This window comes from Tiliqua scincoides, chromosome 3, assembly GCF_035046505.1.
Source record: "Tiliqua scincoides isolate rTilSci1 chromosome 3, rTilSci1.hap2, whole genome shotgun sequence".
NCBI classification, from domain to species: domain Eukaryota; kingdom Metazoa; phylum Chordata; class Lepidosauria; order Squamata; family Scincidae; genus Tiliqua; species Tiliqua scincoides.
The window spans coordinates 76491359-76507160 of record NC_089823.1 but is presented as its reverse complement, the minus strand read 5'-3'; the positions used below and the strand labels follow the sequence as shown (position 1 = coordinate 76507160).

The 15802-nt window shown below is 42.2% G+C and overlaps 1 protein-coding gene across 1 annotated transcript in view; it reads left to right on the top strand.

The window, feature by feature from the left end:
- PHEX (phosphate regulating endopeptidase X-linked) overlaps positions 1 to 15148 on the top strand; it is a 114687-nt gene extending 99539 nt beyond the window's left edge. The window contains exons 16-22 of the mRNA XM_066621215.1: positions 2447 to 2501; positions 6779 to 6846; positions 7805 to 7935; positions 8087 to 8152; positions 8281 to 8385; positions 9628 to 9704; positions 15046 to 15148. Coding sequence (XP_066477312.1) covers positions 2447 to 2501; positions 6779 to 6846; positions 7805 to 7935; positions 8087 to 8152; positions 8281 to 8385; positions 9628 to 9704; positions 15046 to 15148 — 605 coding nt within the window. The remainder of the gene's footprint in view (positions 1 to 2446; positions 2502 to 6778; positions 6847 to 7804; positions 7936 to 8086; positions 8153 to 8280; positions 8386 to 9627; positions 9705 to 15045) is intronic.
- Positions 15149 to 15802: the final 654 nt, after the last annotated feature.

Below are 15802 nucleotides of genomic sequence, written 5' to 3'. Positions count from 1 at the left end.
GTGCCTGGCCTGATTGACTTCTGATGCCACCCCTGTTTGAACCGTTGATACTGTTGCAGAAAGGTGGTGTTAGGTGTTGGCTAGGTTGGGCATTGACTGGGGTACCAGTGACAGCAGTAATATCTAACGCACCATTAGGGAGTGGGTGGAGGTGCTGTGGGAAGCCCAGGCTTCACCCCAAGACCCCCGGCAAACTGGTACCAACATTGATGAGAATTCTAAAAGTCATCATCATAAAATCTCACTGCTAACCTGTGATTCTCCAAAAACCTCCAAAGAATTGGACTTGTGGGAGAAAGCCTCAGAAAATAGTATTGCCTTTCTAGGCCTTGTTTTTTTCTCTCCCCACTTTGTGTAAGGAGTGGGTGTCATTAAGCTGAATGATGCTTAACAATTCACCTTGCAGACATGAAAGCTCACACTTTTACATGTGCTATCAGGATAAGATTTTTTTAAAAAACAATGAAGTAGATCAAGGAAGCCTTGTTTTCCACACTTGTGTAATTAATTTGTTTTTACAGCATAGATATGAGCTTCTTTGGCAAGTTCCAAACAACTACAGGCCTTCAGCAAGACTGCAGTCCCCAGAATAAAACTTCTCATCATTTCTCTGTCTCAGACATCAGTGCCCAAACAGGTGGCAGTGGTGACAGGGGAACAACCACCAGCAGGCAGCAGATGGGAAGGCCAAGGAAGCGTATTGCCCGTTGCTGCGCTTGATATGAATTGTATTTACTATGTCCCTTTAAATGATGCTCCAAGGGAAGTGATGAATACCTGCTCATCCAATACAAGGATGTCCATACATTTTAGAAATTGTTCCACAATCTATTCTAAATTGTTCCACAATTGTTCTATAATCTATGGAATTCCTTTCTGGCGGGGTTTTACTAAGTGGATTGTTGAAGCAATCCTAGTTGGGCTCTCTGAAAAAAACAAGTGTGAGGAAGGATGTAGAACCTGCAGGAATCTGTAACGACCCCTGTCACTGACAATAGTATCTTCTAATTATAAGCCTAACCTGCAAGTTCTAGAGTGGATATAGTTTATAGGGTATACTTTCATTTGATCTCCCAAAGAGTGGTATTTCTGAGATGTAGACTTTCACTGGTAGCATTTCCTGAAAGCAAAGTTCAAGCAACATATGATCCCTTGAGCATTATAACTGGGCATATGCAGCACATGGTGAAGTGATCACATGATTGCCTCACCACATGTCCAATATATAACTCAACTCATATTGGTCATGCCAGCCTCATCATAGGTTTCAGACTTATCTCCCCCATCGTGTGTTACCTAACACACACCAAGTGGAAGGAACAGAAACAATCGTTTATTGCAGGTCAACCAAGCAAGGCACAAGGACAGTATACTCAGATCATGTGCCTTGCTTGGTTGACCTGCAATATATGTCTGTTTCTGTCCCTTCCACTCAGTGTGTCGTATTGGATTGGGGCACACCAGGCACCCCACCATTGCTCTCAGATTTTGGGGCATGTTATACAGAAGTTTGATAAATATGACCTAGTTATAAGCAATAAACATGATAAATAATGCCATTGCACAGCCATGGATATGATCCTCAAGTCCATGATATCTCCGTTTGATCATGTGAAGTCTGGGGCATTTGTGGCATCACGTTTTGTGATGAATGGGATGTATATTAGTAGCCATATTGATCTCATGCAACAACACAGATGACTGAGACAGTGCAAATGTTTAAAATGCTGGAGATAAACTTTCAAATTGCACATAATACTTAGGACTATCAAAAATGCCCTAACAACTCATGCCCACAGTGCCTTATCCTCTTCTGTCATGATTTTAATGTAACACACCTCTAATCTGCAGTGAATTCTCTCCATTAGGTGGTAGGAACTGTTGCTAAAGATTGCGCTGAATAACTATCCTAGGAGTACATAAAAATGAACACACTGTTGATGATATGGGCTGTATATATAGCTATTTGCTCATAGATCATCCAATCATTCTTAGATGCATAACTCCCAAGGGAGGCAGATTTGAGTAGCAAAGTGACCAATCTCCAGAATTTATTCCACAAGTCATTGTGTACATATAATAATGCTGCCACTACCACTGTGTGTGTTGTACCTAAACTGCTCACTTGAGCATTAGGTCTGCTAGTTCTTTTTAATTGCAGCCCATCTCACTCACACACGCAGCAGCAGCAGCAACATTTAGCTAAAGTTTTTATTAAATGTGTTTTAAATTTTTTCCACTTAGCCTTGATGTCTGGTTCATTTGTAAAGTCATTCTGTGCTCCTGCCCTGATTCATATCTATGATAGCCAATTGATTAGCCCTGTTGACATTAGTGGGGAAAAATATAGACGCCCTGCTTTCTTGAACCCTCTTAGTAAAACCACGGCTTCATTATGCAGTTGAATTGAATGTACTATTCTTATTTTCCCTTTTTGTTACTACAGGATTCCCAGCAGGAGAACTTCAAAAACCGTTCTTTTGGGGGACTGAATATCCCAGGTAAAAGAAAGCAATCTTAGAATGTACAAACTGGATGGGTTATGAGACAGGGAGCAGAAACAGAACTTAATAATTTGATGTAGTGGGTTGACGTTCTTGTATGCAGAAATGCTTGAGAAACTGACAACTGAAAACCCTGGAGGCACATGCTGTTTATGCTGTGCTCCTGTTTTTTTGTGTTGAAAATGCAGAATGATGTGAGCAGCTGCAGCCTTGTGAGATAGTCTGTATTGATGTCAGTGGACTGGCTGTCTGGGTTGAACATGAACATAGGTATACTTGAATGTGTTTGGAGGATATTTAAAAACCGTTTCCAGCTTAATATGGTGTAAAATCCAGTGCATTTATGGATGCAGGGCTCCAGCAAACACGACTCACGTGCCCACAAAACCTCCTCTCCTATGACTATTTAAGCAGAATGGAAGTCATAAGTTTGCATTTGTTTTACATTAGCTAAAGGACTATTCAGCCTAAAATGCTACCATGTATGAATAATATTACCAGGGTGTATCATCTCAGTGGGATGTAAGGCAGGAGCAATTCACCATTACATGTTAGTTTGTTTTACACTAACAGCCCTTCACAGTTTTTTTTAGGGGAATCATGCCTGGGCTTCAAAGTCCATTCAGATCAATAGATTGTGTATCTATGGATAGTTTCTGTGTGCACAGAATTAGGCCTAAGAGACGGGTCAAAGTGTCGAAGTGTGAGGCTGGTCACTACTGCAGCGAGACCTTTATTTGCAGAGTTCAGCTGCCAGTTATGCAGAAAAAACTGGGATCAATCTTCTTTCCTCAAAATGCTCACTGTGAATTCCTTGCTGCAATCCTGCACACAATTAACTGGAGGAAATCCCATTGAATTCCATGGAGCTTACTTCTGAGTGGACAGAAGTAGACATAGGCTTGTGTTTGAGACTCTGTGATGTTTCTGTTTGAGAAGGAGCACTGCATGAGAAAATGATTCCACATCCAGAATCCTTCTATTTATACAAGTTCCAGGACCATTTTATGGCCCACTGGAGTTTCTGTATTTTCCTTATTCATCATGTTATCATACTGTAAAGCAACTCCTAATTCATTGTGCTTACAAGGAGCCTTTCACAAGCACTTGGGCAAGAGTTCACAGAACAGCACTAAACATTTTCTTCTTCCACTCGTGGCTCTTTTAGGGCGCCTCCTGTGGGCCTCTAGTGCATGCGCTGAGATCAAGTACCAGTGCGGGATGTCGCAAATGTGCTGTAAGGCATGTCCGAAACACCCAGAGGAGTGAGCACTGGTGCTGGGCTAGCGCCAGTCGGTGCTGAGCCCAACGCTGGGTGGATGCTGCCCAGAGCAGCAGTAATAGCTCTGGGTGGCAGTGAGGGCCTTGGGGCAGGGAGAGGTGTTCTGGGGTGGAGGAGAGCAGGGCAGAGGAGGAATCAGGACAGGAGGGGTTGGGACTGACTGAGCCCTGCTCCACCAGATCCTATCCTCCGTGTCAGGCTGCAAAGCCCGACATGGAAGTTTAAAAGTCTGCACTGGCAAAATAACTGGTGCATTGTAGGGCTTGGGGCTTTCCCGGGGGAAAGGGGATAAAAGTCCAAGGAGACCACTGGTGGCCCCGGCGGTGCTGCTGGGGATAGGATTGGGCTGCCACTTGTATATCGTACATGCAATTTTTTTTTTCCATATTTGAGGTGGTACTTATACACTGTTTCTTTCAATAATGTCATGACCTAGAATTCTGATCACTGGGCTATGGTGAAACTCCCATCTCCGAGCTGAGGCTAGCCAAACACATATATCCGCACCCCCTTAAAACAAGAATTTAGTTGTATGGAGTCCTGCATATTTTTTGCATACAAGTAATAGGTACAATAATAATTTTGTTTCATGAGACCTTGAAATGTTTGTGGATATTCCATGTCATTCCACCCATGCAGCCATTGCCAAAAGCTTTACTGTTTTAAGTCTAATATGATATAGTTGGATTATTTATGCAACCAAATCACATGGGTCATGTGCATTTGATTCCATAATCTTCAGTTATTTATATAAGCCCATGGAGAAAATTGGACTGTACTTTGTTTTGTTTTCTAGGCCACACTCCTACGTATTATCAAAAACTTGAGCAGTCTTATTCTTAAGATTGTATTCTATATCTGATGCCACACCTGTCTACAATACAATATAAAATAATAAGCTTGTCACAGGATGGGATGCTTCCATTGTTGAAATGTATAATTTTAACCTCAGGGCTATAATGGAATTTTGCAGTGATAGAAAAAAAAAATCCGGAGGAAGCATTTTCTGACATACAAATTACCTTTTATGGAAGGCATAATGCAAGAAAAATGGTGCAATGAATAGGGGGAAATCAAATCATACTGTAGGTTTTAGGCATAACTCAAACAAGCAATTAGCTTGTTGCAGATAATTAAATCCAGGAAAAAAATATCTTGAAAGCCTGAGCCTTTCCCTGTAACCTAGTGCAGTTGCCAACATTGCTCCCCCTACACAGGAGGAGGAGAGAGCAACTCCATAGAAGGAGAGCAGGCAAAGCGAAGAGGGGTAAATGTTGGGGGAAAAGGGATACAGGGCGTTTAAATGGGCTTCTCAGAACAACAGAGGAGGAGGAGGAAGAGGTTTTGGGGTGCAGAGAAAGAGGGAGAAAGAAAATAAGAAAAGTGGGGAGTTTGATAGGAGAGAAAGGTTCAGGTGGTTCAATCCTCAGGTGGCTTCCTGTAGCTTGAACCAAGAGATATAGGTAAGGGATGAGTCTAGGAACAGGCTACGAATGTTCACCCACTTTTGGTGGCAGAGCTTGTCTCATAACCAGGAGACCAAATCTTCATTGAAGATATTTCCCAGCTATCATGTGGTTATTAATTCCTATTCAGAGTCCCTGGTTGATAAGAATTTCTTTAGTTAGGGGTGTGTGTGTGTGTGTGTGTGTGTGTGCGCGTGCGTGCGTGCGTGCGTGCGTGTGTGTGTGAAAGAGAGAGAGAGAGAGAGAGAGAATAAAATGAATGTCTGGAATGAAACATTTCATATTTGTTGCATTTCACCACAAATGGAACATATGGAACCAATCCCCCCCTCAAGTGGGCTTCTTGTATTTTATTCTCTAATTTTCTGCTGTGCCTTTTTGCATTTTCTTTACTTCCCTGCCACCCTTGTCTTCCTTAAACTCCAAATTACATCTTTCATTCCCTGATTATACCCTTTTCTGCCTTGTTGCTCTCTTGTCACTGCAATTCTTTTTTCTTATGGCATCTATCTTGTTTCTTCTGTTGGTTTATTTAAATACCTGATTAAAAACTCACCTCTTCCTCTGTCATGGAGCTCATCTTGCATGTCTACATTTCCCTTCCACTCCTCGTTCCCTTGCCTGTTTTGTCCTATTTAAATGGTAAGCCTGAGAACAAGGACTGTGACTTTTTCAGTGCAATTTACAGCACCTAGTTCTTGGAGGCACCTAGAAATAACTAAATAAAGCAATAAATTACAACAAAAGTGCTCATTAGAAATAATCAGCATATTCATATTGGATGTTTCCATTTCCTAGTCTGGCAGCCTTGACTGTAAATAGTACAAGTATTTTATTTATAGCCCGCTTCATCTGGTGCTTAAGGCATCATCCAATCTATAATTTTTCTACATTGCTGCCAGGGTGAAAAGAAATGGTAGCAACTCCTTTTGAGAATTTAATTAGTTGCCATCTGTCTCTTTCTCCCTTCTTTCTTTCTTTGTACACTTGCTTAAGAAAGTATTTCTTTAGCATTTAGTGACAATGTGAGGTTTATCTTTGGAGGTAGTGTGAGTGGGGAATCAGGGGGTAATTGATTACAAAGGTTTTATTATGAACAGATATTGTGCAATTGAAAATGTTCAGTACTTCATTCATATGAGGTAGTTGGGGACTTCACATAACCAGAGACCTGTTTTTGAGGATGGCACCTCTTCTTCCTTTCCACCTTTGATATGTCTCCTATGGACACATGAACAGAGAACCTTTTATCCTACTTTTTCCAGGGAGAGCCTACTACAGTGAGCTACTATCCATTTCTTGGGTCTTTGCTTTTAACATCAGGCATTTCCTGATAACAGTACTTAAAAGGTTTCTTCAAACAATTTCTTTTCCTGTTCCCTCTTTTGCCATTTAAATGAAAATTTTTCCCACTTAAATGTTAGATGTAAAAATGAGTGGCCATCTGCTCCACTGCATATTCTACTTCTCTCTAAAGTTTATGAGAGTGCGTACATTTTGAGAGATACTGCTCCATTTCATTACAGGTCTTTAAGCTATGGTGCCATTGGAGTCATTGTTGGGCATGAGTTTACCCATGGATTTGACAGCAATGGTGAGTAATTGCAGGAGCTTATTTATCTATCTAATTTATTTATTAGTAGAATTTATATCCCACCTTTCCACTCCCAAAAGGAGCACTCAAGGAACGCTTTATGGTTCTGTTGAATAAAAATGGGGAGCTTGTGTTGCTTCCTTTGACTCAGTGTGCTTTGAGCCAGTTGATAGTCCTTCTCACCCACCCACTGTGATAGTCTGAGACTAGCTAGTTGCCATCTGGAGCTAGGTCAGAATTTTTTACTTCTCACCTGATTGGCTGTTCGTGACATATTTTTTTTTTTTTTTTTGCCTAACCCAGACTTTTGTAAGGTTGTAGGAGGGCTGGGAGGAATTTCCTCTACATTTGGATTATTAATATTATTATTATTATTATTTATAATAAAAAAAGCCTTTTGGAAATGACTCAAAGAGAGTCTCTAAGGATGCTCAAAAACCAAACGCTTTCTGTAGTGAACCTGGGAAATTTTTTCTTTTTCTTTTATTTTTTTTTTTTGCCTAACCCAGACTTTTGTAAGGTTGTAGGAGGGCTGGGAGGAATTTCCTCTACATTTGGATTATTAATATTATTATTATTATTATTTATAATAAAAAAAGCCTTTTGGAAATGACTCAAAGAGAGTCTCTAAGGATGCTCAAAAACCAAACGCTTTCTGAAGTGAACCTGGGAAATTCAACCATCACCAGAAAGTTCTGTAGTTCTGTTTATTATATTGAACCACAATACTTATAGATAATACTTGCATGAGTTTGCATTTTCTGCTGGCTTTTCAGTGAATGTAATTCAGAGTGACATTATGTTCTTTCCTAGATTTTACACATGGAAAATATGTGAATTAAAAAACAAACTTATGTGTATTGTTTTAAGAAATGTGCAGTTTTTACTCGATCAGTCCTTATGTTCATATTCACTATTATATACCACTTTGGAATATTTTTTCTTCAAAAAACTGCAGGCCGTAAATATGACAAGAATGGAAATTTGGATCCCTGGTGGTCTGCAGACTCTGAAGAAAAATTTAAAGAAAAAACCAAATGCATGATCAACCAGTACAACAACTACTATTGGAAGAAAGCTAGTTTGAATGTGAGTGGTCATTGACATCCTGTTTAAATCTTGCATGAATTGTTCCAATAGCATGGAAGCAGTTCAGTGGGGATGGATGACAGCAGATAGAAGTCTGAGAACAGCTGATAGAAAAATGTATTTAGTTAATTATATTATTTTGTCCAATTAGGTAAAAGGAAAGAGGACTTTGGCAGAAAACATTGCAGATAATGGAGGTTTGCGAGAGGCTTACAGGGTAGGCACGTATTTTGCTTCTACATTCACAACCCACAAACACACACCGAAAACTGAAGCACAGTGTTGGGGAATAAGGGCTGATGAAATATGCATCAATTCAAACACGTTCATTGTGCCTTTCACCAGGCCTACAAGAAGTGGATTAAAGAAAAGAGGAATGGAGAGGAGGAAGCCCTATTACCAGGCATTGACTTTAACCATGATCAGCTTTTCTTTCTAAGTTATGCTCATGTGAGTAGTATTAATAAACAGAATTTCAAAAAGCACACATAGATTTAAGTAGTTGTTCACTTTGTAGCAAGTAGACAATTCTGCTTTATTATCAAAAGAAACCTGTTAACTTGGAGCGTTCCTTCAACCTCAGATTTTTTTTTTTGGGGGGGGGGTATATCTCTTTTCCTTATTTCACCTGTCTTTGTCCTGCATAAGCACAAACGACACCATCCAGACATCTGCTGAGAGTGCAAATGAATGAATCTTTCCAACCTTGAAAACACTGAGGCTTTTTTTTAACCACTTCCCCTCAATACTCCTGCAGCTACCCCCAGTTTCCAACTCCTTGGCTTTTTAGTTTCGTTCGTTGAAAAATCTGAGTTTTTGATGCTGCTGCATCTCAAACACATCTGTTAGAAGTCATCCTGATGCAAAGTCAGTGGTTGGCCAAATGCATTGAACTTTCTTATCCTCAGTATTCTTTTCAGACTGCTGGCAGTTCCTCTCTATAGTCAAGAGCAAGGGTGTCAAACTCATGTCATACAGAGGGCCAAAAAGCATTCATGATGCCTGCTGAGGGCCAGAGGTGATGTCATTACACAGGAAGAGATGTCATTAAACAGGTCAAAACCAGAAATACACTCTGTTCTCATGTAGGAACTCATTGGCTGCTAATGACAGAAGAGAAAATACACAAAACTTGATCATATTTCAAGATATGGGAGAGCCCAATTATCATGTGGGCCACCCTTTCAAGCAGTGTCACCTCAGCACTGCTCAGCAGATGAGAGCCTGAGGGCCAGATAAAAAGCTTCTGCGGGCCGCATCCAGCCCCCCGGGCCTTATGTTTGATACCCCTGGTCAAGAGCTTTCCCCTATGCTATGTCTCTACTTGCAGCCTTTTCCTGGTCACTGGAGGTTCCTCCTTTCCTCCAGTGTCACCCCAGAATGCATCGTGACCAGGAAGAGAATGCATCGTGATGCATTCTGCAGTGACGAGGAGGAGCCTCTAGTGACCAGGAAGAGGCTGCAGACAGCTCAGAAAGCTGCCTACAGTCCTGCTAATACAGTGGTTTTGCTGCTGTAAGGTAAACACAGTTATTTTTAACATCACCCTTCATTTTTCCTATCTTGTAAAGGGGCATCCCCGGTATCCATGCGTTGGGGGGGGCAGGTTCCCCACAGATACCGGGGAGGCCTGTATATTTTAGTATGATATGCGCATGTCAATGCATTGACACATTGATTTGTTTATTGTAGGTGAGATGCAATTCCTTTAGACCAGAAGGTGCAAGAGAGCAAATCTACACTGGAGCTCACAGCCCACCTCAGTTCAGGTATTTTTTTTTCACTTATAGAAATGAGTGTGTACATGCATGAACACATACATGCATATGCACACGCAGACACATAGTGGGCCTACAGAACTAGTTGTACTTCTTCCCCTAGTAGTACCCTTCTCCTTGTAGTCCAGTGTGTATTGGGAAATATTTCAAGTAAGAGAAATTTTTCTTTTCCCACACAGCAGTCCTCCAAACAGGTCAATAACACTGGCAAACTGCTTTTAAAGTTCTCCCTAGTTTAAAAAGCTGCATCCCAGTGAAGCGGTGGGTTTCCACCTTAATCTATAGACCAAGAGGACCTTGTTCTGTTTCCCTACAAAGCTCACCTTAGAAATGACTGCATCACTTGACTGCACTGCTTTTTTCACTTGAAAGGTGATAGGCGTCTCCTTTCACCTTTCTTATCTATACTCAAAGGGTGAATTCCCAGCATCATAGAGGCACACGATTGAAAAGGTTAAAGTGGAGATACAATGCCATTTGGGGACTAGAAAATACAATTTCAAGTAAGATATCGTTCTTCCATAGGAAGAGTTTGGCACTGAAGCAGCACAATTCAATTATGGCATTAAAGCATTTTTTAAAGGTTTTTTAATGGGGAACTCAAACAAAGCGGTGCAAAGCTGGAGAAGTGCCCAACCAGCTGTGGTAAACAGATAGCTCTGTAAAGAAACACAATGGAGTTGAAATTAAGGAAAAGTACCTCACAGTTATGATCATACCAGCGGTACACTAGCAGTACTGACTTAGGGCCCAATCCGATCCAACTTTCCAGTGCCAGGGCAGCTGTGCCAGTGGGGCATGCACTACATCCTGTGGTGGGGTGGCAATCATAGAAGCCTTCTCAAGATATGGGAACATTTGTTCCCTTACCCTCAGGGCTGCATTGTGGCTGCACCGGTGATGGAAAGCTGAATAGGATTAGTTGGCAACCTTCAGTCTCGAAAGACTATGGTATCGCGCTCTGAAAGGTGGTTCTGGAACAGCGTCTAGTGTGGCTGAAAAGGCCGATTCGGGAGTGACAATCCCTTCCACACTGGGAGCAAGTGCAGTCTGTCCCTGGCCTGTCTCCCTGGCTATGGGCCTTCCTTCTTTGCCTCTTAGCCTCAGACTGTTGGCCAAGTGTCTCTTCAAACTGGGAAAGGCCATGTTGCACAGCCTGCCTCCAGGCGGGCCGCTCAGAGGCCAGGGTTTCCCACTTGTTGAGGTCCACTCCTAAGGCCTTCAGATCCCTCTTGCAGATGTCCTTGTATCGCAGCTGTGGTCTACCTGTAGGGCGCTTTCCTTGCACGAGTTCTCCATAGAGGAGATCCTTTGGGATCCAGCCATCATCCATTCTCACAACATGACCGAGCCAACGCAGGCGTCTCTGTTTCAGTAGTGCATACATGCTAGGGATTCCAGCACGTTCCAGGACTGTGTTGTTTGGAACTTTGTCCTGCCAGGTGATGCCGAGAATACGTCGGAGGCGTAGGATTGGGCCCTCAGGAAAAAGACCAGCATAAAATTACTGTCACTTCTGTCCTGTAGTGATCCTGTTTAATAAGGCCCTGCAGAAAATGAGCAAGTCAGATATCAGACTGCCTGAGAAGCTGGGATGAGAAATAATACTGAGAGGATTATAATAGCATTAGACAAATTAATAGTGTGCCCTCATCAAGAATATCGTGTGTGGTACTGGTCACCTCATCTCCAAAATGCAATTGTGGATTGAAGGCAGTCAGACAAGGGGTAAGAAATATGTATATAAAAGTGAATTGACAAGCTAAATATTATTTACTGTAGGAAGCAGGTTCATTAAAGGAGATGAAAAAGTATACATAATAAGGACCACTACTGGGGAGACACCCTAGCCAATCTATGGACTCTTCTCAGGATTACAGAATCGAGGTGTTAAGAGATGCTTTGCCTACTACTATAGCCCCTTCCCATTATTATTGAATACACTTTCCCTTCAACTATAGAATTTTGTTTGATAAGAGATGAAAATGCTGGCTCTTCAGCAGAGCTTGGGGTGGAAGTGGCACAGGGAGGCTAAGAGCTGGAGCTCCTCTTTCAAGATAACATCTGAGTCCTGCATCATAACACAGTTGCAAACCATTGCCTAGCCTCTCTGCCCTCAAAGCTTGGTTCAGCAATGTTGAGCTCAGCCAAGCACTGAACTAGTTACACAGCTGCTTCCAGATTAAAGAGTCATGTTTAATCCTGAAAAAGAGTTTTCTCTAACTAAAAACAGCCCCAGATGGACCACAGGAGAGTCTTTCCAGATGACCTTAGAGAGCCAGCATGTCCCCATGGAAGGAGGTGGTCTTTCCGAGACGAGCCATTGAAGCCTGTAAAGGCTGCAACCAACAATTGTGGCCTGGACATAGTTTGGAAGAGAGACAGAGAGAGAGAGAGAGATCTGATCCATACAGTTGTGTCCAAAGAAAGTTAGTCATGACTACCTCTCATCGAAACAAGTGGGACTTACATTAGCCATTATTAACTCACCTCACTTATTTCAATATTGATTAAGTCATGGCTTCTGATGAATGCTACCCATAATCTTCATTTTAAAAACTCCTCCTGTTTCACGAACCTACAGCCCAATTCTATCCCCGCTGCCGCCGCCGCCAGGTGTAGTGGTGCCAAAATGGCTACTGCTGTATTCAACAGCACTGTAAAGGCTGCCACAATGGGGCTTCTCAAGTTTGCGCCAGCAAAACTTTTCAGCCCAACAAAGAGAATAGGATTCAGCAGAGCAAGCCTCCGCCAGTCCCACCCCCTCTCAGGCCGATTCAATCCCCAACCCCTGCTTCCCCCTGCCCCGAATAATCTTACTGTCCCAAAAGACCTCTTCCCTTGCTCCTTAAACCCTGGGTGCCATAAAAGGTGCTTTACAGCAAGTTTACACCACCCGGCACTGGAGCTCAGTACCGGCGCTCATAGCCCATAGGTCTGGGCTCTCAGTGATTAATAGTGAAGATGCAATCCTATTCACACTAACCTGGGAGTAAGCCTCATTCACTATAATGAGATTTATTTCTGAGTAGATGTGCATAGGATTGGGCTCAAAGTCTATTGCAGAATGGAATGCTCATGCTTAGCACAATCTTATTCAGGTCTACTCAGAAGTAAGTCCCATTGTGTTAACTAGGGCTTACTCCCAGGAAAGTGTGCATAGGATTGCAGCTGTTATCCATTGGCATGAGCAACAGATAGGGAAGGTGAGTCTGTCCTGTACCATTCCATAATTGATTCTGAATTTAAAAGCACAATTAGATCTAGCTTTTCTAGTATTGAATCAAGAATTCCATTATTTTCAAGTTTGCTTCTTTTTTGTATGGTTGAAGAGAGCCAGTGGGTTTTTGATGTATTAGTGACGTGAACTGTATGAAATGAACTGTAATGATGTCATGTCTTTTAGAGAGCACAGCAGTGTTTCTATGGAGTGTTTGGCACTATGCCTTCATCCTCTTCTCCTACTGCAACTAATCTTAAGTGCAATAATTCCACTCATAACTTTGCTTCTTTTAGTGCTGATTTACTGTGCTTTTGTCCTGGCATAATTGATGGCTATTCTAACCAGTGGGAACAGTGCATTTGGGGAAGCGTGGCAATCAATCAACACCACTTTCCAGTCTTATCTTTAACAATGCATCCTATAGTAGTGGTCCATCAGATGTGTGGGAGAAAGCAACTCACAAGTGCTGTTTCACACAGCTCTCAACTTTCCTGAATGGAGCTCCCTCTTAATGAGAGGTATTATTGTATGTGTGCCAGAGAAAATGGCATATGCTTAATTACTCTTGCCTCCACCCTCTTCCCTTCCTCTGTTATCTCTGATGTGATTGTTATTTAGATTTGAAAGGTCAGGACAGAGACTTGTCTTTCTGAGTCTTGTAAAGTGCCACAAACACTGATGGCACCATATAAATAAATGAACAAATAACAGTCCTACGACCAAAGTAGTCATGATGTTAATTGTTTTTGAATCATATTCTTGGGACTGGCAAGATTGGCACTTGGGAAGCCCACATACAGCAAGCTAACTTTTGTTAAGGGATTAAGGGTGCAGTTCTAACCCACTTTCCAGCACTGACATAAGGGCAACACAGCTCCAAGGTAAGGGAACAAGCATTTCCTTACCTTGAGGAAGACTGCATGAGTGTCCCCCAGCTGCAGGATGAAGCACACGTCCCATTGGCACAGCTATGCCAGTGCTGGAAAGTTGGTTTGGGCAAAAGAAAGAACTGCAGCTATTGTTAGTCTTACTTACTTTGGTAAACCTTTATTGGCATACAAAAAGTCCAACGACAATAACAAATATAACAAGGCAAAGAGATACAACTTTATCAGCTATCCACTTCTGGCCTTTGCCATAGAAACTGCCGCCAGAAATTCCGCCACCAAAATGGTGATGGAAGGGGAATAATCACTAAGAAGGATTGGGAAAGGATCAACAAGAGAAGTAGGAAGAGAAGAGAGAAAAGGGCCAAGTAGGTGGGACCTGACAAGAAACCAAACAAGAAACCAAACAAGTGGTCTATCTGATGTATGGGAGAAAGCAACCCACAAGACTCATTCCAACAACAGGCTCCCCTACTGGTGACCATGTCTCTTTTTGTACAAAAAGCAACCATAGGGGAGGTTTGAACTGAATCAGGACTGTGGGAGTGGGGTGGGGGTAAACCTTTTGCCCTGTGCCATATTCCTGTTGAAAATCAAACCATCCAGAATGCTGGATGTTTTTTCTGTGTTCCATCACAACAATGGTAGCACAGGATATCCAAAGCAAAACCAAAGGAAAATTTTGGAAATCAAGGCATAGAGAGGAATCTATAATATAAAGCAGGGGTGCCCAAACCCTGGACCTGGGGCCACTTGCGGCCCTCGAGGATTCCCAATGCGGCCCTCAGAGAGCCCCCAGTCTCCAGTGAGCCTCTGGCCCTCCAGAGATTTGTTGGAGCCCGCACTGGCCTGACGCAACTGCTTTCAGTGTGAGGGCGACTGTTTGACCTCTCACCTGAGCTGTGGGATGAGGGCTCCCTCCACTGCTTGCTGTTTCATGTCTGTGATGCAGCAGTGGTAGTGAAGGAAAGGCCGGCCTTGCTTTGTGCCAGGCCTTTTATAGGCCTTGAGCTATTGCAAGACCTTCATTCGTTCATATAAGTTCATCTTTAATATATTCATTTATGTAAACTTATGTAAATTTATTCAAATTTTAAATATAAATTAATTCTTTTTTCCCTCAGCCCCCGACAGTGTCAGAGAGATGATATGGCCCTCCTGCCAAAACCTTTGGACACCCCTGATATAAAGTAATACAAATGTTTGTCTCTTTTCTCTCCAGAGTTATTGGTGCTATGAGCAATTTTGAGGCGTTCCGGAAAGCTTTCAGCTGCCCCGAAAACACGACCATGAATCGAGGCGCCAATTCTTGTCGGCTTTGGTAGCTCTTCTTCTGGAATCCTGCACTGAAATCATTTCAGTGGTTCCAAACTGTTGATGGGTTCCAGCTGCTTTTGGAACAGTGTTGGACCACCGTGGACCAGATTTGTTTTTAGTGTGCCTTGTCATCTGGGTGGGTGACCCACCCAGATCTAACATTTAACTGCTTTGTTCAAGATATAGAGGCTATTTAAAACATAGGACATAGAAAAGGACAGACCTTCCTGGGGTTGGTTTGTTCCTTAAGGATTATTTTAACAACAAATTCTAATCTATGATTTATAGCCTGAACCCTATGTATGTTTACTCAGAAGTATGTTTCACTGTATTCAATGGGCCTTCCTCACTGTTAAGTGCCATGAGATTATGGGCTTAGGTTAGTAAGATTTAAATGTTATATTACTGCTTTTCAGAAGACAGGAGCAGAAGAACAGTCTTTGTCCAGTGGCTGACCATGCTCATTTGAAATTAATCAGGGAACACACCCCAAAACATACAGAGCTAGATGTGCAGTTCTATCATTCTATTCTATCACTTGCACCTCTATCATTCACACCCAAACTAGACTTGAAATGCAACTGCATCTTTCCCCCAACTTCTTTTTAAAAATCAAAAACAATTTCCAGAGACTGTGAGTTTGAGTGACAGAGCGACGGTGG